Raw genomic sequence first — 27224 nt, forward strand, 5'->3', positions numbered from 1 at the left:
AAGTGAGTTAGAGATTTCTTATTTATTTAATTTTTGACTGAGATGGTAATAGATGAGACCAACACGTGGATCTGAGATCTCCAAACAGGTGTGCAGTTGATGAAGTGGGCTGTGGAGGCGAAAGCTGAAGAGACATTAGTTTTGACGCAGTTTATTATCTGGCAGCTTCCTACTCAAACACGCCCATATCTATTCTGTCAGTTTGACTTGCTCTCAGGAAGAGAGGCTTCAGGAAGAAAGAGAAAGGCTAAAGCAGTTTCTCAAAATATGTCGCTAAGGTTAAAGATGCCTGACATGCAAAACAGACGCATGTCTGCAAACCGCGAGAGGATGCAGAGCTACTTACAGACCCAGCTTTCTTTAAGAGGCAACACTGAGTATGACATGTTCTCTGCTCCTAGAGCTAAAAAAATAATTAGTCTTTCTCAGATAGAGATAGAGAGCAGAGAGAAAGTTTAGGGCTTTTTGTAGTGCAAATTTGATGCTGAGTGGTTGGCAAACATAAATTACATGTAAAGAGCTTACGTAATAAGTGGTTTCTTATATATCAAATCAGGGATGGGTTGGTTTTGTATTAAAATTCATTTCGCTTTCTCTGTACTTGGAGGGAAATCAGTTAAATTAGATTAAAAATAAAGTAAAAAGTAGATGGAAAAGAACTGGAAAATTACCCAAGGAAGATGGATAGAGGGGAGAAACTACTAAAGGAGGACAGAGGAAGCTGGACTGCACAAATGTCAGTTACAGAAATTGGCCGGGCAGTAAAGAATCTGCTGCACATATTACAGATACAGCATGCCAAAGGTTCTCCAGCACAAATTACACAGTTAGTATGTCTTGTTAGCTCGACCTTCAGATGTACAGTAATTGTCGTCTTGTCTACTGGGATGCTCTTAAATACAGAGATATGTGTAATTACACAGCTGTGCTGAGTATTTATTGCACACTCTCATATATAAATCATTAGGCTTCTTTTGGTCTTTAAAAAAATATGAAAAATATAATTTGGAGTTCAAACTCCCTTTAATATTTTATGTATTGGGGAGAAAGTTATTTTTCAAAGTTTGCTCCAAAGTCCCAGAAATGTACTGTTTTCTCACCACAGTGGCGACAAAGCTGTGAGTGGTAAAATTCAACTTGCAGCTGAAATGGCTGCACGACGCAGAACACCGCTCAGCTCACATTTAGCCCATAAAAAACATTCCAACTTGTCAAATACAGGTGTAACTAATGGCCCCATTTTATTCAGATGCCGTTAGGTGTTCCGGTGTAGTATGGTGGTTACTGTGAGTGTTTACTCGCTGGACTTGTTAACTGGGACACTGGGAAATCAGTTATCGCTAGGGAAGCTAGTTACAAATGTGCTTTTTATAGTTAAAAACAATAAGTTGTTATAACAAAGGGTTTTGGATATTTTTGCACTGTTGCATTTGTTTTTGGGGTTTTTTTTGCAATTTAAATACATTTACTTTGTAATGGTTTGTATTCAGCATTAGCAATCAAATTTTGAGCCAGTCAGTTTCTTCTGATTATGTTGTGATGACTGGCGCATCTGTTGTCCCTTGTCAGTACGCTTAATGTATTCAAAGCAGTATAAAATAAAATAAATATATACATTATAGAATTATACGTGTTGATTTTGGGCAAAATCTTCACAATAGGAGTTGAGGTCCTCTGTGCGTGACATCTTAACTTATAATCACAGATAATAAAAAATAAGTAAATAAGTAATGATAAAAAAAATAATAAGAATTGGGAAAAAGGAAAGTATTTCTGTGGTGTCAGAAGCTATTTCCTCTTTAGTAGAAATAATTATGTGTATGCATTTTTCATAATTGTCTACGCGTCTCTGTCTCATGCTGTGTGTATTTAGTTGAAAGTGTTGTGAGTTCTTTAAACCTTTTACCAAAATTTTTTTAGAATGAAATTCAGCCTTTGGCAATTTCCTTGATTAGCCCTCGTTTTATTCTTTTAACCATTCCTTGGTGGATGTGCTAATCTGTATTGAAGGGAACCTCTGAATCCCGTTGATAGCTCTGCTTGTGTTTCATTTTCATCTGGCTTCACGTTATCTTTAACCTCCTAGGACCTGGTGTCCACATATGTGGACATCACATTTTGGGTTATTTAGACCAAAATACTTAATTTTGCTCTACAAGGGCCTGATATCCACTTACGAGGACATTATACTGCTACTGTTCTATCGAAATTTTAAACAAATATCCTCATATGTGGCTCTTATTTTCCTTAGAAACAAAAATCTGGTAAAAAAAATAAAAATAAAAATCTGGTAATTCTTTGTTTTTACATTCATCAGGTCCCATTATGCCCAAATATCAAAGAGAAATTAAAAATGCATGTTGTGGAAGAGTTCGGGTCTTAGGAGGTTAAGCAGTCTTTGATGTGATTTTAAAACTAATAGCAGTCAGCTGTTCAGCAGTCATTTCCACCTTCGTGTTTCAGATTTGGTAAGAAGTTATTTTCCTTAAAGCATTTTGGTTTGCACAAATGTCCACTGTTACTGTGGCTAAACAACCGTATCCCTGGTTCAGACCCATAGCACATGACTAGTTCACACCTGTGTCACTGGAAGGCTATAATTATACTCGGATCTTCTTGTCGGAAACTCTTTTTTTCTTGTTTGAAGGCTTTTTCTGGGACGACTTCCATGCAAGTGAGTTTTTTGCTATTTCATCTCTCTTTGAAAGTTCATTTAGACACCTACATTTATGAGTTACCTGCATGTCTTTTAATTAAATTTCGAGGTCCTTGGAAACCTTGTTTTCGCATCGACTGGTCGACCATAGAGATAAAATTGTCTAAATTTTTCAGCAAGTTTCCCCTTTTCTAATATAGTCGCAATGTCTCAGGGATGCTGGAAATGAGAGAGCACTGGCCATTTAAAATATGACAAGACTTTACAATGAGTTCAGAATAGCTCAGGTCCCTTTCATGGCCCCAACTGGCAAATCATTAATTTTCCAGAGCACTTATCTAAGAAGGTTGTCCTTCTAACACAAAACTGCCTTTTTCCTGTCATGATGCCAGAGAAGTTGGTCCACTGCATCTAGTGGACTAAATTATAGGTTTAAAGCAAGGCAGTCATGTTAAAGCTAAACCACTTAATAGAATATACTACTTGCAGTTGGATCATTTATTTTGTATAATTTGGTTATTTTGCTAGACTTTCTTTCTTCTTCTGTTTTTTCCTGGAGGTCTTACAGAGCTTTAACTCTAAGCCTTAAAGGGCCACACAGTTAAATAGCGAGTAGAAAAGCTGATTATTGAGGTCATGTGATTGCTAACCATGTGACATTAACTTGTCTGCCATTTTGAATGTGTGACAAAGTTGGATCAATTGAATGTCTTTTTGGCTTTTCATAAGCACACTGAAGTAGTTTTATCAGTGTTTTCTCCCTTTTCACCTTGAATGTCTTCTAAAAGCTACGTTTTTCTTCATTGCACAGGAAAACGTAATATTTCCGAGACGCTTTGTTCCCTGCCATTGCTATGGACACTAGCAGATTACCACAGTTGCCTGTAGCACCATGGAGTGCTTGCTTGCAAACGCTCGCAAGGAGCTCTCTGATCAGTGAGGAAACTGTGAAAAGTGTGACACAAACAGGAAATGAAGGCTGTTTGTCAAAATAAAAGTAGTGCTGTTTAAACATGTGGGCTGTGGTGCTGACGCAAAACTTTTACTTCCATATTTCTGGTTGCACTTCAAGTTTGACTGCCGGCCATTTAGTAGTGACTTTTGAAAGTATTTACAGACACATGGTTGTCTTCCATGCAAAATACAGGAGACCACATGTGCTAGCAACCTGAAAACCCTCTTTGCATGAGATTTCACCCAGTGACAGTAAGGAGCTCAGGAACCACTCGCCACTGGTTGGCTGAGCCACAGCCACCCTTCTGAGAGAAAACTCTATAGCTGTTAAAGTTTTAAGCAGTTTAAAGAGGTTCAGATCACTGGCACCTAATCTGGAACCCTTAATTCCAAATGTAATGAGTTGAGAGTGTAAACGGAGGGCTGTACTTACTGTTCCATGTGATAATGTGGTTGAGCTTAAAAATGGCCATTTTCAGATTAGAGACTCTGGAACATTCCCTATCCAATTATTAAACTTTTCACAGATGCATCTGTCATTCATAATACACTTGAGCTTTTTGATGCGCTTCCTTTACTAATTAGTTATGTGGTATACATCTGTGTGCTGCGTGGATGAAAAGTCACCCCATTCTGAATTTGCTGTGTGAAGCGGGAGGAGAGAGCATTTTAAAATCTTTATGCTTTGATGTCCATCTAGCAGATGTGCTGAGATTTGGATGCTGGGCATGTGATACGCACATAGTTCATAGCGGAGTTCACATTCTTAAACACACAAACACACATGAACAGGTGAAGCAACGGAGAGAGAAAAGTGCTTTCGTTTTCAGGTCAGGCATTGCATTTTAGATGCTATTCGCCCCAGGAAAGCAGCCTGTTTCATCATTGCCAAACCACTTCTGTGCCTATCACACTCTACCCCTTGTAAGAAAACCAAATAACACCAGCAGAGAATTTCAGATGTAGACATGCACAGATTGTAAGACAAAAAGACAGAATATAAAATGGAACTTAAAGTGAATTCACAAACAGAAGCTGCAACAAAGACAGCAGAAGGTCGATCAGACCCGCTTGCACAAACCCTTCGTCTATTTGTTTCGTCTCATCTGGATTTACTGTAACAGGATCCTAATTAGATTACCCACCAAAGTACGGGAAAGGCTTAATATGTCCAAAACCCTGGCAGCAAATCTACACAATCCAACAAGTACTGTCACTCTATAAACTTTTCTGTGACATTTGAAACTCTTCTCCTCTGCTATATTTTTTTCTCTCTGTCGTTGTTGGAACAAGCAAACGACATCCCACAAAAAGCCTTTTCTTCAGCATTCATGTCATTTTTTTTTTTTTTTTTTTTTTTTTTTTTTTAAATGACATCAGAAACAGCAGTATGCGACATTACGTGATGGCAGAGCTTCAGTTCATCCTTTGTCATTTTTTTTTTTTTTTTTTTTTTTTTTTTTTTTTTTTAATAAATAGGACAGGGGGAATGAATGAGAGAAAGAGGGGGAGAGAAAGAAAGAAAACCAAAGGGGAGAAGAGACGGTGAGAAGGGGGGGGAAGAGAGAGAAAAAAAAAAAAAAAGAACTCCTGGGTCACCTGTATGGAGAAAAAAAAAAAACAAACAAAAAAAACAAACAGAGGAGACAGCAAACAACAAAGAGCAACATAATAATAGAGAAAACAAAGCACCATCACAATAAACTAGCTAGTCATAGATATCAATATTTACTAAATAATAAACGATATTGTGCAGCACGCAAGATAGACAGCGCACAGTGTGCTTTGAGGCAGCAGCCAAGAAAGCTTTAGTCCGCGTCTGTGAATACCCATGTGTGCATACCTGTGTGGATCAGCATGCTTGCATTCCAAAGGTTTCTCCATGTAATGATCTGCTAGGGAGTGTGGGGGGGCCACAGCCCCGTCCTCCAGGGTGTGAAGCGGGTATGGAGGAGATCAAAACTCCAGACATCCAGAGGCCCCCAGAACACAAGAGACCATGGAAGACCAACAGAGGGGCAGCCGCGCCACTGTTCCAGTAAGAGCTGAGGAGAGTCCCAGATGAGGGCTCGCCCAGCAGCCGCGGAGCAGAAGCCAGGGGGAGTTGCAGTGACGCGCCCGTGAGCTCCGCCGGCCCCCAGCTGTGCCTGAGTGACCGAGCCCCAGGCCGAGAGGCCGGGGGCACCCCACCTCCAAAGGGGCCCGAGCGAGCCCCAGGCCCCGACAAGCGGCCGCCAAGGAGTGAGCCGGTGTGTACCCGGACGCCCACCCCCAGACACAAAGAACCACCAACACACCGACACCTGAGGGAGTCCGCCACCGGCAGGGGAAGTGGTGGTGGGTGGAGATAGGCCTCCAAACCTTGGAGGGCCTGAGGTGTCCCCAGAGAGGTGGCGTCTGATACCCAACCTGACATATAGACACAGACATACAGGCACACACAGACACAAACATCCATTCCCACCCTCATGCTCTCATATGCACTCACTCCACACTCAACCAACGTGGAGACAGACATAAAGAGACGCTGTACACACAATCACACTCCCCAAGCGTACTCTACAAACCGGGTCTAGGTACCCTTGCCCCTGGAGGGGGGAATTGCACCCAGACCCAGGTGGTGTTACCCTTTTCCCTGCGGTGGGGAGAGGCAGACCACCCCGACTCCGCAGCAGCAGGGAGGCCCCACACCCCAGACCGCAGTCGGACGGCCAACTCCTCCTACTAGCCCTCCCGCTCCAGCAGGCCGCAGAGAATGGGGGTGGGAGAAGACTCCAAACTTCCCTCCACCCGCTCATTGTAGTGTTGATGCATATGTGTTCTAAGGTGCAATTAAAACCCAGGAGGGCATGGAGCTACCTGCCAAGGAGCAGCAGGTAAGCGCATAGTCCCTCCTGCTAGCCCTCAATGACTCAGTGTATTTATTCGTGTCATTATAAGAAAGTGATTCATGTATTTTCAATTTCTTGGCGGAACAGTGCTCTCTCAAAGAAAGGAACCAGGTGCTTTTTGATAAAATACTCTATTTTATGAACAAGTAATGTAGCAACAAGTTCATATTTTGAAAATATGAATAGGAAAATACTATTTATCCACACTTTTGACATTTTTGTCCTTCTGCTTATATTTGATAAGAAACCTGTTTTTACCAGTACTTTCAACATCACTGTAGCCTTATGGCACTGCAGAATTGTTTGTCGGTACATCTGTGTATATCCATCACTGTGTGAGGCCACCTCTGAAGGAGGCTGTGTGTTGATTAGGTCAGACTGAGCCCCGGCAGGTCAGCGATGATTGGCAGTTGAGTGTTTGCCTGTTCTGTTTGCCAGCTGCCCCGTGTCACACCCCGTCAATAGTAATCAGCCTGGACATAAAAGTCAGGCCTAATGTGGCTTCATTTCTCTCTTTCCTCCCAATTGCTCGATGGTAGAAGAGTAATACATTTCATTGCCCGGGCAACAAAATACTGACATGCTGTTCAAACTTACAGTGTGTTTGGCATCAGGCTGGATTCCTGCTCAGATTCTGGCTCTCTCTTTCTACTCTCTGCGTTTGTTCTCGATTCCTTTCACGTGATCTCTCCTTTTTCACTAAATAAGACCCCTGTCCTAATCAACTACTATTCACACAGAAATGATAAAGATCTAAGACACTTTGAACTGTCATTTCACAGAGTATTTTCCTAATGCTGTACCGAAAGGTACGTATAACAGTATAAACAGCTATAAATGTATAAGTTATATTGTGAAAACTAATTAAATATTTCCATACAGTTCTGACACAGCCACCAAAATTAAATTAAATCGATGTCGACTTACTCAGTTTGTGCTGGCTGTACATTTAGATGCATGAATGCAGACACATGTTTTCAGTAAAAATGAATGCGTGCACACACTACACACATCATCACATGAAAATCTGTGCTCTGTAAATACCAAACAGGTCACCCTCTAACTTTTCTGCTTCAACTGTCTGCAGTTTTTCATCTCCCCATCTGTCCATCTCCTCTCTTGCCTCCCTCTCTCTCCTCCTTCTTCCCCTTTTGTGTCTTATTGTCTCCCTGCTGTATTCATCTCTGCACCATTAATCTTCCAGCCAATGAATTGGAGCTCCTGACTCTATCACTCTTATTATCGGCTGCAGCCGTTCCTTATTTATGTTCCATTTTTCTCCTTCTCCTCCTCACTCAGCCTTGCTACTGTTGTTCCATTGACCAGCATGTAATTTCTTACATGAATAATGCAAGCAGTGAGACAAAAATAGTTGCATTCCTTGGTTCTCTTGGTTGGGATTTGTTCTGCAATCATTTAACTGAATGCATTTGGTTGAGCTGATTTCTATGGAAGCCCGTTTCCGCCACTAAAAAAAAAAAAAAAAGGATCCATAACTCAAAATTTCGAGTTATTTTCTCGAAATTTCGAGTTATTATCTCGAAATTTCGACATATTAACTCAAAATTTTGAGAAAAGCAACTCGAAATTTCGAGTTAGCGCTGCCAATCAGTAATCTACGTGAATGACGTCATTTCCATGTTACCCGGAAGCTGAAGCCCTCAGCTACAAATGCTACAGCTAAGCTACCGGTATTACATCCAGTCGTGAATGCACAGATTGCTAAGTGTTTTCAGCCTGGCTTCACAAATGATGAAATCCCTGTGTTATTAGCTGAATCACATGGTGTTACTATCAGCAAACATACTTTAATTTGTTGGGATCCGTTTTTGAGTGCGCGGTCCTGCGCCATATGCTTCCGGGTAACAAGAAAGCGACCTCATTCACGTATATTTTTGATTGGCAGAGCTAACTCGAAATTTTGAGAAAAGTAACTCGAAATTTCGAGTTATATTTCTCGAAATTTCGAGATAATAACTCGAAATTTCGAGAAAATAACTCGAAATTTCGAGTTATGGATACTAGCTTTTTTTTTTTTTAGTGGCGGAAACGGGCTTCCATAGATTTCTATTCAGCAGTGCCAGCTACTTTGTTAAATGAAATAGGGATTTTGGTTGTAAGGGTATTGGGACTCCAAAAGCTGTATTCTTACTGAAATAGACTAGAACTAGATTGTGAGATCAGGGTGCAGATTTATTCAACCTCTCAGCACACTCGAGTACTGATCCAGGATCACCGAGGTGGTTCCCAGGACAATTCTATTCATTAGCCAACACTCAGAGCGGCCACGACAGTTTGCAGGCAAAATTAAATTTCAGTTTCTAGCAGCGCTGATGTGCTAGTGATAGACACAATTTTTATAAAAATGGCCAGGGTTGGTCAGGCAGCTTTCACAGTTTAAGATTAAACTCTTTGATGAACATGAATTATATAATATGAACATGCTTTCGGGGCATTGTTTCCTCAATATACTGTCTATAGGTAGAAAGATATAATTATGTCCCTGACTCTTTTTATTTACAGCTAAATAGCATTGCAGTTACAACAATAAATGCAATGTTCTCTGCCGATATATTGTCATGAGAAGCAATGACCACCCACGAGAAATTCACCTTTGTGTGTGGATCAAAGGTGAGTGACAGACTTACCCTTCACATCTCATTTGCTATACTTGTACCTGTATTATAGAATATTACAGAATATATTAGAGAGATACTCCCATACAGCTTATGACAAAATTTAATCCGAAGTGATTGATGGCCCTAATCACGACCTTTTGACCTCCCCCTCCCCCCCCCCCGGAAGTGTGTAATGAGCGTGACGAATTGCATCCGGAGAAGGGGGGGTGAACCCCGGAAGCGCGCCATCTGTTGCTAAGCGTGTCGAATTGCATCCTGAGAAGGGAGGGGGGAAACCTCCGGAAGAGCGCCATCTGTTGTTGGGAAAAAAAAGTTTTTAGAGGGAGGGAGTGCAGCGGGGGAGGAGAATAAAAAAGCAGAGAGGTGGAGTCCGTCACAATTTCTAAGGCACAGACGCAAGATGGATTTCCTTCTGCAGCCCAGCAGCGTTCCTGTGTCCGATGAGATCGGCTCTCCCAAAGAAGAAGGCTTTGAATATGACATATTCAAATACAGCATATTTACTATGGAAGGCCTCGATCCGGACCTTATGACCCTACCGGAAATACTCCGGAAGTGTCTAGTCATTTTCAGACCTGATGCGTCATGTTCCCTAAGCACAGCGGTGATGCAGCAGATGATTCTGTGCTGTATAGAGAGACAGAGCGGCAGCTAGTTTTCCGCAAACTCATAGTCTGAATTCTGTTTCAATATTATGACAATTTTCTCTGTTTTTTTACAATAGCGGGTGTAATTTTACTTTCTTAAGCTGCACCGGCGTTTGTAATGGGAATAAAGACTGACTTCCTGTAGAGATTTCAATAGTATTTTATTTTCCTATAATATAGACGCTGTAAAAAACCTTTAAGATACACCATAGCTTGTGATGAAAAGAAGAACTTTCTATCCGCTTGTAACCTACAGGCTGCCTATGTGTAAAAAATGAATAAATATCCCTTAGTGAATACTACTTTTCCTTTTGAGAGACTGAAAAACAAACCATAATTGCAGCGACAGGCGATCTTGTTTCTCACACACACACACACACACACACACACACACACCGCGGGTCAAGGAGGAGTGAGACGGCGGAAGAGTTTTTTTTTTTTCTTCATTACTTTTACAATGGGTTTTCTCAATAGATAGAAAATGATGACGCTGAGGAGTCAACAGTCGATATTATCATTGCTTGTAACCCGGTAAATAATTTCGTACATCTCCCCATAAAACAAGTCTTAGTGGAAAAAAGCTCATATTCGAATAAGTTTATTAAAGCACCCCCCCCCCTGTGGGAAAGAGTCAACCATGAGGCGAGTTTTGTCAACAGGAGACGGGTTTTGTCCATTTGGTAAAACAAATATCCGCCTCAAAGTCGTAATTTTACCGTTGCAGAATGTGGAAAACAGACAGCCCTCACAGGAGGCACCCAGGGGCCCACCTCACACACCATAGTTAAAATATTTAAATTTCAACTAAATTTGTAGTAATGATCGGATTTCCTCACTTATCTACACCACACTCCTTGTCCTTGATTTCTTATCGTTTCTTATCGTTCCTCTGTCCCTTAATAGAAACCACATATATAGAAACTATCCTCCCTTTCAGTTGTCTTTTGCACTTCCATATCGCAAAGCAGTTACTGTAGGTTATTTTCTGCTTATGCATTAATGTAATTAATTAACTTATTTATCCTTAAGTAAGGTAATGACTTGAGTTCTAATGCTTTTTGTCTCTTGAGTTAGCTGTCAATGTGGGATTTTTTTCCCCTTTTGTCCAGTTAAAGCTGCCTTTCATTCTTCAACACAGCTTAAACTCTAATAGGTAAGCTTTCTTGTAATTTCTTAGTTCTGCAGGCTTCTTGAAAGACATCCGAGACTCTTCTTTGGATGCTGGCTGCCTTTTGTTTTGTTTTCTGTCAAGATGATCCCACACCGCTTCGATTATCTTGAGGTTCGAACCCTGGAGAGATCAATCCATGACTGATGCGTTGTTTCATCCAGGCATACTTTGACTACATTGGCAGTATGTTTGCGATCATTGTCGTACTGAAAAATGAAGTTGAAGCCAATCAGACACTACGTGGTATTACATGGTCGATCAAAATCTGGTGGAACTTTTCTACATTCATAATTTGATTAATTTGGATAAGAGCTCCAACAACACTGGCTGAAATCCAGCCTCAAAGCACGGTAGAGTATCCACGCTGTGTTAAAGACGGCTATAGACATTCACTGTTGTATCTCTCTTCGGACCTCTTCCGTGCATATTTCAAATTTGGATTCATTACTCCATAAGCCATATTACAGCTGATTTCTTTTTCCAGTCAATTTCTTGTGTAATTTGGCACACCTCAGCCTTATTTTTCTCTGTTCTCCTTCCTTAAGAATGGCTTATTAACAGTCACCCTTCCAACTCAGATAACTTTTGATGAGGTTTCATGAAATGTTTACAGCACTTGAGTTACTCGCCACGGCCATCCTAAATGCTAAGAACACTAAACTTTAATTCTAAATTACGTAATTAACGTTAACCAGAAAAAACAAGCCAAAGTCGAAATGTTGCTGAGCTGACCTGTGGTATGCTATGTCTTCTAAAGCACGTATAATGTAAACAGAACTGGTCTTTGCACAGAAGCCTGTGGAGCTTCATAATTAACCTCAGTGTGTGAAGAGGACTCTCCATTTAATAATAGCTGTAATAAAATGTTATGGCCGACGGTGTTAAACGCTGCACTTGGGTCTAGCAGGGAAGATTTCAACTTTTCAATATGAATGAAGGCTGAAAACTGATTAGATTAATGTCTGATGATCTTTTCCGTGCTTCTTCAAGTTTGTAACACCGAACATATTAAAGGATGATGTAAGGCTCACAGGAAGAGTTTAATTAGACACACATTTACTATTTTCTTTATACTCTTTCTTTCTTGACATGTTTAATATGATTACTATCAGAGGAGAAAATGAACCTTGTGTAGTCTAAAAACTTTTTTATTTAATCAAACTGTAATGTTGTTGAACTCTGACGGACGTGTCTTTTAATCTTGTCAACAAATCCTTAATCATCTAAATCTGCCATTTATCATCTTGTAAAATGTTCCCTCTGCTTCTGTTGCACATCTCCCCCCGACACTCTCTGCTTCACCTGTCCTGTGCAGGTGGTCCAACCCCTGCCTGCCTCCTTAAACTGGGGTGTTTAAATCTCTTTACCTCTGTTGTGAACTTCACACAAAGTTTGTGGTAACAAAATCAAACTGACGAGGATCTCGTTTGAAAAACACACACACTCACGAGACAAAATAAAAACAGACTGCTCAAAGCAAAAGCAGAGCCCTCACAGCTGGTAGTACAAACACAGTGACAACATGCGTATTAGATACCCTCAGTGCCAAAAGCATAAATATGAAAAAAAATGTGATCACCAAGAATATCCTAAAAATGGCATTGAGGTGCGTGTTACAGTAAAGAAAAAAAAAAAGTAGCCAAATTTTCATCGGAAAATGTTGAATTTTAGTAAAAACAATGCTCTGTAGTTTGATACTGTCGTTACAGACAAAGCAGATGTTTAAAGCCTTTGGACGCACATTTGAAACGCACTCATTCTCCTTATCAGCTGGAAACATTAAAGCCGTAAAATGACTTTTTCAAACGGATAAAAACTATTGAACAGCAGCAATGTTGAGCCTGTTCCAAAATTTGAATGTACATGTGTTGAAGGTGCGGGTCTTGTTGAATTATTAAACATACTTTCTTTAATTTTTCGAGCCACAAAAACAACAACTTTTAATTTTCTTCTGCTTGAGTCTCGGCCTCGGGTAGCTCTACTTATCATTGCTCAGTCAGTCGTCTGTTTGTGCTACTTTTTTTCAAGGAGCAGTGGATTATTGGTAAGGGTGACTTTATGTGTTTAGTTACTTAAGTGGAAGTACTGTGGAAAGTTTTACCTTACATACATAGATCTACCAGTACAGCTTCTGAGGTAACTGTTTACAAAATGTTATAATCTATTCAAAGGTTCTTTGCAATTTTACATTGATAAACATTATCCTTAACACATTTGGCCCACATAAAGTACTATGGCCATCACACTGTCATTTAGAATTGTTTAAATAACTCGTGTCTTAAGTCCTTCCATCAAACAGAAAATTAAAAAAAAAAAAACATGGTTCACTTTTACATCACAAAATGTTAGAAATATAAGCCGTTCATAACAACCTGAAAGGCTGGGAGTTTAAAATGCAAACCGATGGAAGCAGAAGTAGAAGTCTATAATGTCTCAGAGCACACGGTGTCTATTAATGTGTAGACATGTATAAATAAGAGCTTAATAAAGATGCTTAATTTCTTAAGAAATAAACAGGTGGAGTGATCTTTATCAAAAGTGGATGTTGCATCTGTGGCTAAACCACTGTACCCAAAAAAACTTTAAAAATCTACTGTGTGTGAGGCTGTGTAAGTAAAGCTTGCCCTTCACACCTGCGTGTAATAAACCATTTGTTGGGGGTTGTGGATTTGGCACCTCAGCATTGTGAAAGTGGGGAAACATGTTTCTGGCTGTGCATAAGATTTCTGCTTACAACTTAGAATCTCAGTTCTAAATGAAATTCAGATGTTTTTTTAAGTATGGCTAATGTATTATTTGACTTCTAAGGCACGCACACATACACACACACACACACACACACACACACACACAAGAACAACACAGAGAAGAAGAAGAGGGGGTCGTTTTACTACACATCATAAAAACGCAATCATTCATCTTCCAACACATAACGTGAAAAACCTAAAGAGTGTGTGAGACTGCTAGCTGTGTTGTTCAGCATTAAACTCATCTACAAATGTGTTAGTAAAGAGCGACTTGTACTTCTGTCCCATTAAGCAACGGTTTAACAAATTTCACTGCAAACTATAAAAGGAATCTGGATTTATATAGAACATAGTAGTGATGGATTAAGTGCAGGAAACACTAGTATAAGGTGTCTATTGAACAAATCTCCTTCAGCGTTCAAAATGACCAAAGTGAGGCCTACAGGCGTTTCTCTCGGTTGGTTGTGTTCAGGGAAAAAGCAGCTAAATACACTGAGACTGCTCCGCATTGTTAGTGAGTTAACTCTGGATATCTGTAGGTTTTGTCAAACTTGGAGTGAACAAAAGCAGAAAAACAGTAAAAGATGCAGACAGTGAAAGTCTGGTTTATTTCATGAACACAATGAAACATTTTACAGTCCACAGAGCAAAGTAGCATACATGATAAATAGATACACATAACATGAGAAGTAAAACTCGTCGTCTTACCACATGTTATATTCTGTAAACTTAAAATAACCACAGAAATTAGAGTTTAGTGTTTTAAGTCATCTATTAAAAAACATGAGTCAACATTACTGAAGTGACACTTTAACGATGCGTCTTATCACCGTGTTTATGATGATAAAACATGTTCTCTCGTTAGTAGATGTCAGCGCTGTCACTTGTCATGAAAATGTCCAGAGCCAGGGTTCCTCTTTAATCACCATTGATCATTAATAGGGTCACAAAAGATTTGTCACATTATCCCCATAAACAAATTGCTTTTATAGAAATCATTGTGATACAAATATTTAGATTCTTGATTCACAATGTGCACGAACTCAAAATCTTTAGAGGTTCATATTTATAAAGTATCGCAAATAATACATTTATACCATTGTATGAGCTACACTTCTTGTAAAAACTGATTGAAAAAAGCTCCTGTCGTGACCTTCCTTCTGTGAGGACACACACACACACACAGAGAGAGAGAGAGGGGGAAGATCATTAGGATTGGAGGCGTTTTTGGATTTTCACTTATTGTTGGCTTTACAGTCACATAAAATTCATTCCAATTTTTTTGCCTTTGCTTCAATTAAGGTGTTTCTTTAAATCTACAGCAGCTTCCTTTTCAAAAAGTTTACTGACATAGTAAGGAAGTAGCTAGGGAACTCAGTAAGTATGAGCAACAACAGCTTAGGGACTGTTTCTACAATAAAGAGGAATTCATCATCATCCGCAGTTCATCAAAAAAAAAAAAAAAAAAGTGCCATTAAAAACAATTCAGCAGATCCTCAAAGTATGGATACAATCTGTTTTCAGCTGTAGAGGTACGCTTCATGTACTTATCAACATGCAGTTTAGAGGCTTGCATTAGAGTGCTTTGGTACTTGGGCCTCTTTTATTTAGCACGGTTATACCATTGTGTATTTAGCTATATAAATATGCTCAAGAGTCTATTGTATGTTTGTCATGCAATTAAAAATTCAAAAATATAATTTTTAAATCAGTAACTTTGCAAATTTAGCGCGGACCCTCACCCCTCCCTCCGGCTCCCACGGCCCCGCTGTCACCGTAAGACTCATACTCTTCCCCCACGTATGCTGCTATTTCCCCGCGCCCCAATAATTCTTGTCCTTTTTCTGTTGCAGCCTCCCACAGTCCCGTTTTCGGCGTTCCTGCGCGACTCATCTCCCGGTCCCTTGGTTTCTCGAGTTTCACGCGTGTTTTCCTTCTACCCTCCCGGGACACCTTCAGTTAAAATAAAGTTTATTTTCTCGTATTCCTGTGTGTGTTGGCTCTGCTTCTGGGTCCAGCTTGTGCGCTGAACTTCGGTTCATGACACTAATAGTTTTAAATAGAGCACCACAAACAACAGGTATTCCTTTAGAAATAAACTTTTCTTGTGTTACTTCTAAAAACTACAGATTCTTAACTCTGCAACAGTTAGACAGAGTTGGTTACAGTTAGGCCCTCAACAGTCAGCAAAACAAGTCATAAAACAATAAAAGAGGCTCCCTTATCAAGAGCATCCCAGCACTGTAGTTCCATTACAATCAGTTTCCTTTATTTTATCTTATCATGTCAGAGGCCAACTGAAACCAAGTCCACCTATATAAAAACACCCCATCAGACACACAGTAGTTTCCTCAGCACTTCACAACTGCCGCAAGGTATAGCGTTTTAACTTTTTATTTTTTCGGATCCCAGACACAGCGGTGTGAGGTAGTTAGCACACAGTTTGGACGTGTAGAAAACATTGCTTGTTTGGAACACATCAGCAGAGAGGTAGAGTTCATAGCTGTTCATAAGAGTTTAATTTAATCAAACCTCATTTTACGGATCTAAGTGGCTCCTCATCACTAGCCAATTCACCATTTTATTTAAATATCTGAATTTTCGGAATGAGGATCCAAGCGGGACACAGAGGCTGCTTTAACGCACCAGAATGCAAATATAAATAAAAGCCTGACTATCCTGAGAGCCTAGCTGCAGCGAGACCTTTCTTTCACACAGATTCCTGGATGTGCGTTGGATCCGACTTTGCTACCCGCACAGAGCGTTTCTGACAGTCGGGCGCTGCTTATACAATAGAGAAAAGCAACAATACACCGTGTTTCTCTGCTCCAAGGTAAGGATGTCTGTTATACCCAGCGCATAAATGTCTCTGTGTTAACGCTGATTATTCAAACCCTGTTGAAAATGTGACACATTTGTTATCCAAAAACATTTCCTCTAAATTTGCAAAGTTACTGATTTAAAAATTATATTTTTGAATTTTTAATTGCATGACAAACATACAATAGACTCTTGAGCATATTTATATAGCTAAATACACAATGGTGTAACCGTGCTAAATAAAAGAGGCCCAAGTACCAAAGCACTCTAATGCAAGCCTCTAAACTGCATGTTGATAAGTACATGAAGCGTACCTCTACAGCTGAAAACAGATTGTATCCATACTTTGAGGATCTGCTGAATTGTTTTTAATGGCACTTTTTTTTTTTTTGATGAACTGCAGATGATGATGAATTCCTCTTTATTGTAGAAACAGTCCCTAAGCTGTTGTTGCTCATACTTACTGAGTTCCCTAGCTACTTCCTTACTATGTCAGTAAACTTTTTGAAAAGGAAGCTGCTGTAGATTTAAAGAAACACCTTAATTGAAGCAAAGGCAAAAAAATTGGAATGAATTTTATGTGACTGTAAAGCCAACAATAAGTGAAAATCCAAAAACGCCTCCAATCCTAATGATCTTCCCCCTCTCTCTCTCTCTCTCTCTGTGTGTGTGTGTGTGTGTGTGTGTGTGTGTGTGTGTCCTCACAGAAGGAAGGTCACGACAGGAGCTTTTTTCAATCAGTTTTTACAAGAAGTGTAGCTCATACAATGGTATAAATGTATTATTTGCGATACTTTATAAATATGAACCTCTAAAGATTTTGAGTTCGTGCACATTGTGAATCAAGAATCTAAATATTTGTATCACAATGATTTCTATAAAAGCATTTTGTTTATGGGGATAATGTGACAAATCTTTTGTGACCCTATTAATGATCAATGGTAATTAAAGAGGAACCCTGGCTCTGGACATTTTCATGACAAGTGACAGCGCTGACATCTACTAACGAGAGAACATGTTTTATCATCATAAACACGGTGATAAGACGCATCGTTAAAGCGTCACTTCAGTAATGTTGACTCATGTTTTTAATAATGACTTTAAAACACTAAACTCTAATTTCTGTGGTTATTTTAAGTTTACAGAATATAACATGTGGTAAGACGACGAGTTTTACTTCTCATGTTATGTGTATCTATTTATCATGTATGCTACTTTGCTCTGTGGACTGTAAAATGTTTCATTGTGTTCATGAAATAAACCAGACTTTCACTGTCTGCATCTTTTACTGTTTTTCTGCTTTTGTTCACTCCAAGTTTGACAAAACCTACAGATATCCAGAGTTAACTCACTAACAATGCGGAGCAGTCTCAGTGTATTTAGCTGCTTTTTCCCTGAACACAACCAACCGAGAGAAACGCCTGTAGGCCTCACTTTGGTCATTTTGAACGCTGAAGGAGATTTGTTCAATAGACACCTTATACTAGTGTTTCCTGCACTTAATCCATCACTACTATGTTCTATATAAATCCAGATTCCTTTTATAGTTTGCAGTGAAATTTGTTAAACCGTTGCTTAATGGGACAGAAGTACAAGTCGCTCTTTACTAACACATTTGTAGATGAGTTTAATGCTGAACAACACAGCTAGCAGTCTCACACACTCTTTAGGTTTTTCACGTTATGTGTGTAAGGGTTTAGTCTATCAAACCTTACCCTTTTCTCCTCAGTATCACAATAGTATGACTCCCAAAGTACGGCTCAGTAAACAACCTATGACTCTAAAGCCAGAACAGAAAGATACAGTTGGAAGATGAATGATTGCGTTTTTATGATGTGTAGTAAAACGACCCCCTCTTCTTCTTCTCTGTGTTGTTCTTGTGTGTGTGTGTGTGTGTGTGTGTGTGTGTGTGTGTGTGTGTGTGTGTGTATGTGTGCGTGCCTTAGAAGTCAATTAATACATTAGCCATACTTAAAAAAACATCTGAATTTCATTTAGAACTGAGATTCTAAGTTGTAAGGAGGAATCTTATGCACAGCCAGAAACATGTTTCCCCACTTTCACAATGCTGAGGTGCCAAATCCACAACCCCCAACAAATGGTTTATTACACGCAGGTGTGAAGGGCAAGCTTTACTTACACAGCCTCACACACAGTAGATTTTTAAAGTTTTTTTGGGTACAGTGGTTTAGCCACAGATGCAACATCCACTTTTGATAAAGATCACTCCACCTGTTTATTTCTTAAGAAATTAAGCATCTTTATTAAGCTCTTATTTATACATGTCTACACATTAATAGACACCGTGTGCTCTGAGACATTATAGTCTTCTACTTCTGCTTCCATCGGTTTGCATTTTAAACTCCCAGCCTTTCAGGTTGTTATGAACGGCTTATATTTCTAACATTTTGTGATATAAAAGTGAACCATGTTTTTTTTTTTTAATTTTCTGTTTGATGGAAGGACTTAAGACACGAGTTATTTAAACAATTCTAAATGACAGTGTGATGGCCATAGTACTTTATGTGGGCCAAATGTGTTAAGGATAATGTTTATCAATGTAAAATTGCAAAGAACCTTTGAATAGATTATAACATTTTGTAAACAGATACCTCAGAAGCTGTACTGGTAGATCTATGTATGTAAGGTAAAACTTTCCACAGTACTTCCACTTAAGTAGCTAAACACATAAAGTCACCCTTACCAATAATCCACTGCTCCTTGAAAAAAAGTAGCACAAACAGACAACTGACTGAGCAATGATAAGTAGAGCTACCCGAGGCCGAGACTCAAGCAGAAGAAAATTAAAAGTTGTTGTTTTTGTGGCTCGAAAAATTAAAGAAAGTATGTTTAATAATTCAACAAGACCCGCACCTTCAACACATGTACATTCAAATTTTGGAACAGGCTCAACATTGCTGCTGTTCAATAGTTTTTATCCGTTTGAAAAAGTCATTTTACGGCTTTAATGTTTCCAGCTGATAAGGAGAATGAGTGCGTTTCAAATGTGCGTCCAAAGGCTTTAAACATCTGCTTTGTCTGTAACGACAGTATCAAACTACAGAGCATTGTTTTTACTAAAATTCAACATTTTCCGATGAAAATTTGGCTACTTTTTTTTTTTCTTTACTGTAACACGCACCTCAATGCCATTTTTAGGATATTCTTGGTGATCACATTTTTTTCATATTTATGCTTTTGGCACTGAGGGTATCTAATACGCATGTTGTCACTGTGTTTGTACTACCAGCTGTGAGGGCTCTGCTTTTGCTTTGAGCAGTCTGTTTTTATTTTGTCTCGTGAGTGTGTGTGTTTTTCAAACGAGATCCTCGTCAGTTTGATTTTGTTACCACAAACTTTGTGTGAAGTTCACAACAGAGGTAAAGAGATTTAAACACCCCAGTTTAAGGAGGCAGGCAGGGGTTGGACCACCTGCACAGGACAGGTGAAGCAGAGAGTGTCGGGGAGATGTGCAACAGAAGCAGAGGGAACATTTTACAAGATGATAAATGGCAGATTTAGATGATTAAGGATTTGTTGACAAGATTAAAAGACACGTCCGTCAGAGTTCAACAACATTACAGTTTGATTAAATAAAAAAGTTTTTAGACTACACAAGGTTCATTTTCTCCTGTGATAGTAATCATATTAAACATGTCAAGAAAGAAAGAGTATAAAGAAAATAGTAAATGTGTGTCTAATTAAACTCTTCCTGTGAGCCTTACATCATCCTTTAATATGTTTGGTGTTACAAACTTGAAGAAGCACGGAAAAGATCATCAGACATTAATCTAATCAGTTTTCAGCCTTCATTCATATTGAAAAGTTGAAATCTTCCCTGCTAGACCCAAGTGCAGCGTTTAACACCGTCGGCCATAACATTTTATTACAGCTATTATTAAATGGAGAGTCCTCTTCACACACTGAGGTTAATTATGAAGCTCCACAGGCTTCTGTGCAAAGACCAGTTCTGTTTACATTATACGTGCTTTAGAAGACATAGCATACCACAGGTCAGCTCAGCAACATTTCGACTTTGGCTTGTTTTTTCTGGTTAACGTTAATTACGTAATTTAGAATTAAAGTTTAGTGTTCTTAGCATTTAGGATGGCCGTGGCGAGTAACTCAAGTGCTGTAAAAATTTCATGAAACCTCATCAAAAGTTATCTGAGTTGGAAGGGTGACTGTTAATAAGCCATTCTTAAGGAAGGAGAACAGAGAAAAATAAGGCTGAGGTGTGCCAAATTACACAAGAAATTGACTGGAAAAAGAAATCAGCTGTAATATGTCTTATGGAGTAATGAATCCAAATTTGAAATATGCATGGAAGAGGTCCGAAGAGAGATACAACAGTGAATGTCTATAGCCGTCTTTAACACAGCGTGGATACTCTACCGTGCTTTGAGGCTGGATTTCAGCCAGTGTTGTTGGAGCTCTTATCCAAATTAATCAAATTATGAATGTAGAAAAGTTCCACCAGATTTTGATCGACCATGTAATACCACGTAGTGTCTGATTGGCCTCAACTTCATTTTTCAGTACGACAATGATCGCAAACATACTGCCAATGTAGTCAAAGTATGCCTGGATGAAACAACGCATCAGTCATGGATTGATCTCTCCAGGGTTCGAACCTCAAGATAATCGAAGCGGTGTGGGATCATCTTGACAGAAAACAAAACAAAAGGCAGCCAGCATCCAAAGAAGAGTCTCGGATGTCTTTCAAGAAGCCTGCAGAACTAAGAAATTACAAGAAAGCTTACCTATTAGAGTTTAAGCTGTGTTGAAGAATGAAAGGCAGCTTTAACTGAACAAAAGGGGAAAAAAATCCCACATTGACAGCTAACTCAAGAGACAAAAAGCATTAGAACTCAAGTCATTACCTTACTTAAGGATAAATAAGTTAATTAATTACATTAATGCATAAGCAGAAAATAACCTACAGTAACTGCTTTGCGATATGGAAGTGCAAAAGACAACTGAAAGGGAGGATAGTTTCTATATATGTGGTTTCTATTAAGGGACAGAGGAACGATAAGAAACGATAAGAAATCAAGGACAAGGAGTGTGGTGTAGATAAGTGAGGAAATCCAATCATTACTACAAATTTAGTTGAAATTTAAATCTTTTAACTATGGTGTGTGAGGTGGGCCCCTGGGTGCCTCCTGTGAGGGCTGTCTGTTTTCCACATTCTGCAACGGTAAAATTACGACTTTGAGGCGGATATTTGTTTTACCAAATGGACAAAACCCGTCTCCTGTTGACAAAACTCGCCTCATGGTTGACTCTTTCCCACAGAGGGGGAGTGCTTTAATAAACTTATTCGAATATGAGCTTTTTTCCACTAAGACTTGTTTTATGGGGAGATGTACGAAATTATTTACCGGGTTACAAGCAATGATAATATCGGATGTTGACTCCTCAGCGTCATCATTTTCTATCTATTGAGAAAACCCATTGTAAAAGTAATGAAGAAAAAAAAAAAACTCTTCCGCCGTCTCACTCCTCCTTGACCCGCGGTGTGTGTGTGTGTGTGTGTGTGTGTGTGTGTGAAACAAGATCGCCTGTCGCTGCAATTATGGTTTGTTTTTCAGTCTCTCAAAAGGAAAAGTAGTATTCACTAAGGGATATTTATTCATTTTTTACACATAGGCAGCCTGTAGGTTACAAGCGGATAGAAAGTTCTTCTTTTCATCACAAGCTATGGTGTATCTTAAAGGTTTTTTACAGCGTCTGTATTATAGGAAAATAAAATACTATTGAAATCTCTACAGGAAGTCAGTCTTTATTCCCATTACAAACGCCGGTGCAGCTTAAGAAAGTAAAATTACACCCGCTATTGTAAAAAACAGAGAAAATTGTCATAATATTGAAACAGAATTCAGACTATGAGTTTGCGGAAAACTAGCTGCCGCTCTGTCTCTCTATACAGCACAGAATCAGCTGCTGCATCACCGCTGTGCTTAGGGAACATGACGCATCAGGTCTGAAAATGACTAGACACTTCCGGAGTATTTCCGGTAGGGTCATAAGGTCCGGATCGAGGCCTTCCATAGTAAATATGCTGTATTTGAATATGTCATATTCAAAGCCTTCTTCTTTGGGAGAGCAGATCTCATCGGACACAGGAACGCTGCTGGGCTGCAGAAGGAAATCCATCTTGCGTCTGTGCCTTAGAAATTGTGATGGACTCCACCTCTCTGCTTTTTTATTCTCCTCCCCCGCTGCACTCCCTCCCTCTAAAAACTTTTTTTTCCCAACAACAGATGGCGCTCTTCCGGAGGTTTCCCCCCTCCCTTCTCAGGATGCAATTCGACACGCTTAGCAACAGATGGCACGCTTCCGGGGTTCACCCCCCCTTCTCCGGATGCAATTCGTCACGCTCATTACACACTTCCGGGGGGGGAGGGGGAGGTCAAAAGGTCGTGATTAGGGCCATCAATCACTTCGGATTAAATTTTGTCATAAGCTGTATGGGAGTATCTCTCTTATATTGTAATGCACAGAACAAATGAGGAAAAATGTATAAACTCAGGCGCTAGCTCATAAGCTTTTTTTATACCAGCCGCTGCTGAAAAACCCTGTGTTGCCATAGTGAGCGTGTTGGTGGTTAGTGAAGCGCAATGTATGGGCCCTTTCAAATAATGACCTTGTTGTGCTCCTTGAAAAATGTCCAAGGACTTGCATAAACATGTTTTTGGATCCCTAAAAGACTCTTGTGGTGATAATTCAGTAATTTTCTCTAATACATATCTCTGTTAAGCTGGCATAATTGCCCTTTAAGGCATAAAGAAGCGGAAAAAGTGAGCCACATAATAATGTTTTTGTCTGACTCATCTCCCTCAGCCGTCAAGCGGAGCATTTCGAAAATCAAAGGTTTCTTATTGTTCCCTGTGCTGCTTTCTTTGTTTATCACAGACCCAGTTTTCCTTTATTTTTCTTCATGATGATGTAAAGTAGTGAAAAGCAACAAACTGACAAGAATAAGATTAAAATCAAGCCAACCCATGGCGCTTCATTTCCTTTTTTTAAGTTAGATTATCATTTAGATGTTGAAGTTAGCCTTGGGTAAGGATAAGAAAATGTGCTGTGCTTTTTTTACTTTGTTACTACTGCAGCGAGGAAAGTCTAGCTGTAGGCCTGAGAACCTGCCTTTGTCCCTGTTAATTTAAATTAAGCTAGCACAGTTTTTTTTTCCTTTTCAATAAAATAAATTGAAGTTATTTTTCCCCTCTTACTGTTTAACTGTGCTAGAAAGAAACAGTAAATTTATGGATCCCGGTGTGTCCAGAAAGTTGCGAACTGAAAATCCATCTCTTCAGCTGTAGTCACATCACATACAGATCACCGGTGCTGGTGAGTGTGTAATGCTGCACAGAGCTATCTGGTACTCCTCAGAAACGAAGCAGACAGTGGTCTGTTTGGTCTGTTCAGTAAAGGGGATTCTGGCAGTCTACATTCACTTCAGACATTGGCTGTGCCGGAGAGATTTCTGAGGACTAGACTTCCTAAACATACCGTGCACTGTTATCAAACTTCTCTCAGTTGTTCCTGTTCCTCTTTATTGTGCCACTGATAATATTTGACCTCTTTTGTGTTCATCACCTTTCATTTGTCCCGTGTTATCTTGCTTATTGATTCTCATTTTCTCTTTACTTACTTCACTTCTCTTACTTTTCTCTTATTCCCCCAAAATAGTTTTTGTCATTATTATAAATGATGAATAATTTGTGATTAGTCACTTGTCATATCCCAGTGTCTTTGCATCTATTTCCATATTTTAATTAGATCAATCAGTTACCAGGAGCCACTGCTGATTCACTGAAACTACAACATGCAAAATCGGAAGAATTATTACTATTATGTTAGGGCTAATTAACATACTGTATACCTGTGGGGCAGTTAATATGAATAAAGAAGTTAATTTATTGCAATTAGTCCACTGTGGTTATCAAGTCTCACGTGGTTGGAAATTAGGATTTGTGGACTTGTGGAATCTGTCTTAGTTGGCTGGTAATAGATGGTGGAGGGGGAAAAAAAAGATTTGTGAGATGAGCCCCACTTCCCTGCCCCTCTTTCCCGTTCTCTGCGATACCGATTTTTGCAGATGCTGGTGCTTGTTTGTGTTTAGCAAAGCAGATTAATTAAGCTCATTGGTATTCCAGGACACTGTTCCCAGCTGTTTTCCAAGCCTAGGATCAGCAAGGTCATCCATTTGAATTTCGCTCTCTGAACATGTGGAGCCTGGAAGGAAACTGTCATGAATCGCTGTGCGGCAGGCAGGAGAAGGACCCAGGATGCAGACTCACAGACACGGGGATAAACTTAAAGAACACAGCTTTAATGCTGGCACGGCAGAATACAGGAAATACAGAACTAACTGGGAAAAAGTAAACTAACATTCGCAGGAAGGCACAGGAAGATCCACACAACATGAGGGACGACGTCACGCTGAACAGAGGGAGACGCAGACAGAAATACACAGAGGGTTAACGAGGAAAGTGGGAACACACGGGGAACACAGGTGACACTGATAATCATAACGAGACAGGGCGGGGTGAACTGAACATGACATGTACGGGCGTGAGAGTCACAAAGTAAACAGGAAGTGCACAGAGGTTCAGACAGGAGGAGAGAGCACGGGGAAAACACAGACATAACGGGCTGGGAAAACATGAAACAACCACAAAGGGAGACGAGGGCTCATAAATACATAGAGGGCACACAGGGGGAAGAGAGAGCACGGGGAGAACTTAGACATAATGGGCAGGGGAAACATGGAATAAAACATAAGGAGAGACGAGGGCTCACAGATACACAGGGGGTAAAAGCCATGAAGGGAAAACACTTAGGGAACAACACAACAGGGCAACTCAGAAAACATGGCCTAAGCAAGGAACAAAATACAAACATACAAGAAAACTAAGAACACTGGGCCAACATGGCCCAGGACCATGACAGAAACAGCTGGGAGGCAAGCACCCACAAAAGCGAGGGTTTTGACAGTCGAGATGGATGGATTTCAGTGATAAAATCTCTCTGATCGGTTCTATCACTCAACTCCTTATGTCCCTGATTCATTCCTCCCACAGCAGATCTGTGTGCGCTGTGTAATAGATCATTTGTTATTCCATTTGAGTAAAAGTCAAAAAGGTAAATAGCGTTGTAAACATATGATAAATAGGCAGCCTCATCAGTGTGATTGATATTTCCTGTTTTGCCTTGATGCAACTTCTAATATATAATGTCATCTGACAGGCCCCAGTTAGTATCAACATTAATTATCAGTAAAACATGTTAACATGGTTCTGGGCCCTGTGCCAGCAAACAATGAGATTTGTAAGTCTGAAATAATGAGTCTTTGTGAGTATTTGTGCATTGTAAGTAATAGCAACAACTTGTCAAAGTGGAAAGTCAATACACACTATAGTGGGAAAAAAAGGAGATACAGCTCATGAAGAATGCAGCGCAGCCTCGGGTCAATGAGTTAACTGTACCTTTTAGTATTGCATCGATAAGCAGACTTTGAGTTAGATCACGCTGAGGCAGCAGTTTACTGAGTTGTGTCCCTGTGAATTACTGTCCACAGTGAAGAAGTAAAGTCTGTTCTTTCAAGTTATTTCTAAAACATTAGCTCTTTAAATTAGAATCAGTAACCACGCACTACAAAATCTCTAATGTGTTGTACACGAATTGTCTTTAATCATCATTCAAACATCGCTCCCACCTGTAAACGGTTAAAGCTGACTTGTCAGGAACAAGAGACTCTTGGTTTGCATATAATAAGCAATGTCACCGAGACGACCCAAGGTCTAAACTTTACTATAAGACTACCGAGATTTGCAGCTTTTATGCTGAGATAAACAACACCTCAAACATAAAGAAGGATGAGTGGATCTCAATAATAATCATAATAAATGCCTAGTAATATTAGAAAGAAAACTGGTCAAAGTATGGAGCTTTGTGGAAATTAATATTTAAAGATGAGCCTGTTTAAAAAGTCTAACTGTGGATTCATTAAAGACTGAGCAAGGGGCTTTTAATTAGCGAGGTTTTCAGTTATTGGTTCATAACTAAAGTTCTACTAACAAAACTTAATCTGCTGTTGAAGGCTGTGAAACAGCAAAAATATTTGAGATTCAGCGTCATGTAAGCTTTCCAGCGAATGTGTCAAAAAATATTTTTGCTTCAGGCACTGGGATTTAGTTTGCTAGTGTTCAAACAGCTCTTGATTCATCAGACTGACCGCTGAGTCCTTTCTCATACTTTTTGTGTTCCTGTTGTTTTTGATTTATATGAGACACCAGCTGATGCAATATAAATGTTTTGTCCTTAGTTGAGTTGGGGTGTGTGTGTGTGTGTGTGTGTGTGTGTGTGTGTGTGTGTGTGTGTGTGTGTGTGTGTGTGTGTGTGCACGCCATGCACAAATGCAACAGAACTAAGTCTGTTTGTGAGTCTTTTGGTACCCACAAACAGCAGGTACTTTACGCTCCTCTGGTGACAGACAGGAGGGGAGCCTGTTGTCACATTTCTTCATCATTATTTTCCCTGCCCTCCTTCATCTCTCTCCCTTGGAAGTTAAAAAAGTAATCAAAGGCTTGGCATCTGACAGCTCTGGCTCTTTGCTTCCTCCACTCTAAAAAAAAAAAAAAAAAAAAAAAAATCTTTTTTTTTCTCCTCCCCTGAATCTTTTGCAAAC

The 27224-nt window shown here is 39.6% G+C and overlaps 1 protein-coding gene and 1 long non-coding RNA gene across 3 annotated transcripts in view; both read left to right on the top strand.

The window, feature by feature from the left end:
* Window positions 1-27224, top strand: part of b4galnt4a (beta-1,4-N-acetyl-galactosaminyl transferase 4a) — a 176152-nt gene that overhangs the window by 74667 nt on the left and 74261 nt on the right. The window contains exon 1 of one of the 2 annotated variants that reach the window (XM_085411787.1): window positions 6442-6486. The exons of the other annotated variant lie outside the window; for it this stretch is intronic. Within the exon in view, the coding sequence (XP_085267913.1) occupies window positions 6460-6486 (27 nt within the window). The 5' untranslated portion in view covers window positions 6442-6459. Of the gene's footprint in view, window positions 1-6441; window positions 6487-27224 lie in introns of those variants that run through there. 2 annotated transcript variants of the gene reach the window in all.
* LOC146664606 (uncharacterized) lies at window positions 13921-17806 on the top strand. The gene is made up of 2 exons (XR_014912500.1): window positions 13921-16538; window positions 17233-17806. It is a non-coding gene; the product is annotated as an uncharacterized LOC146664606 (long non-coding RNA).

Source organism: Rhamphochromis longiceps, linkage group LG7, assembly GCF_057381845.1.
Source record: "Rhamphochromis longiceps isolate RC_006_pf linkage group LG7, R_longiceps_female_GT1.1, whole genome shotgun sequence".
Classification (NCBI taxonomy): Eukaryota; Metazoa; Chordata; class Actinopteri; order Cichliformes; family Cichlidae; genus Rhamphochromis; species Rhamphochromis longiceps.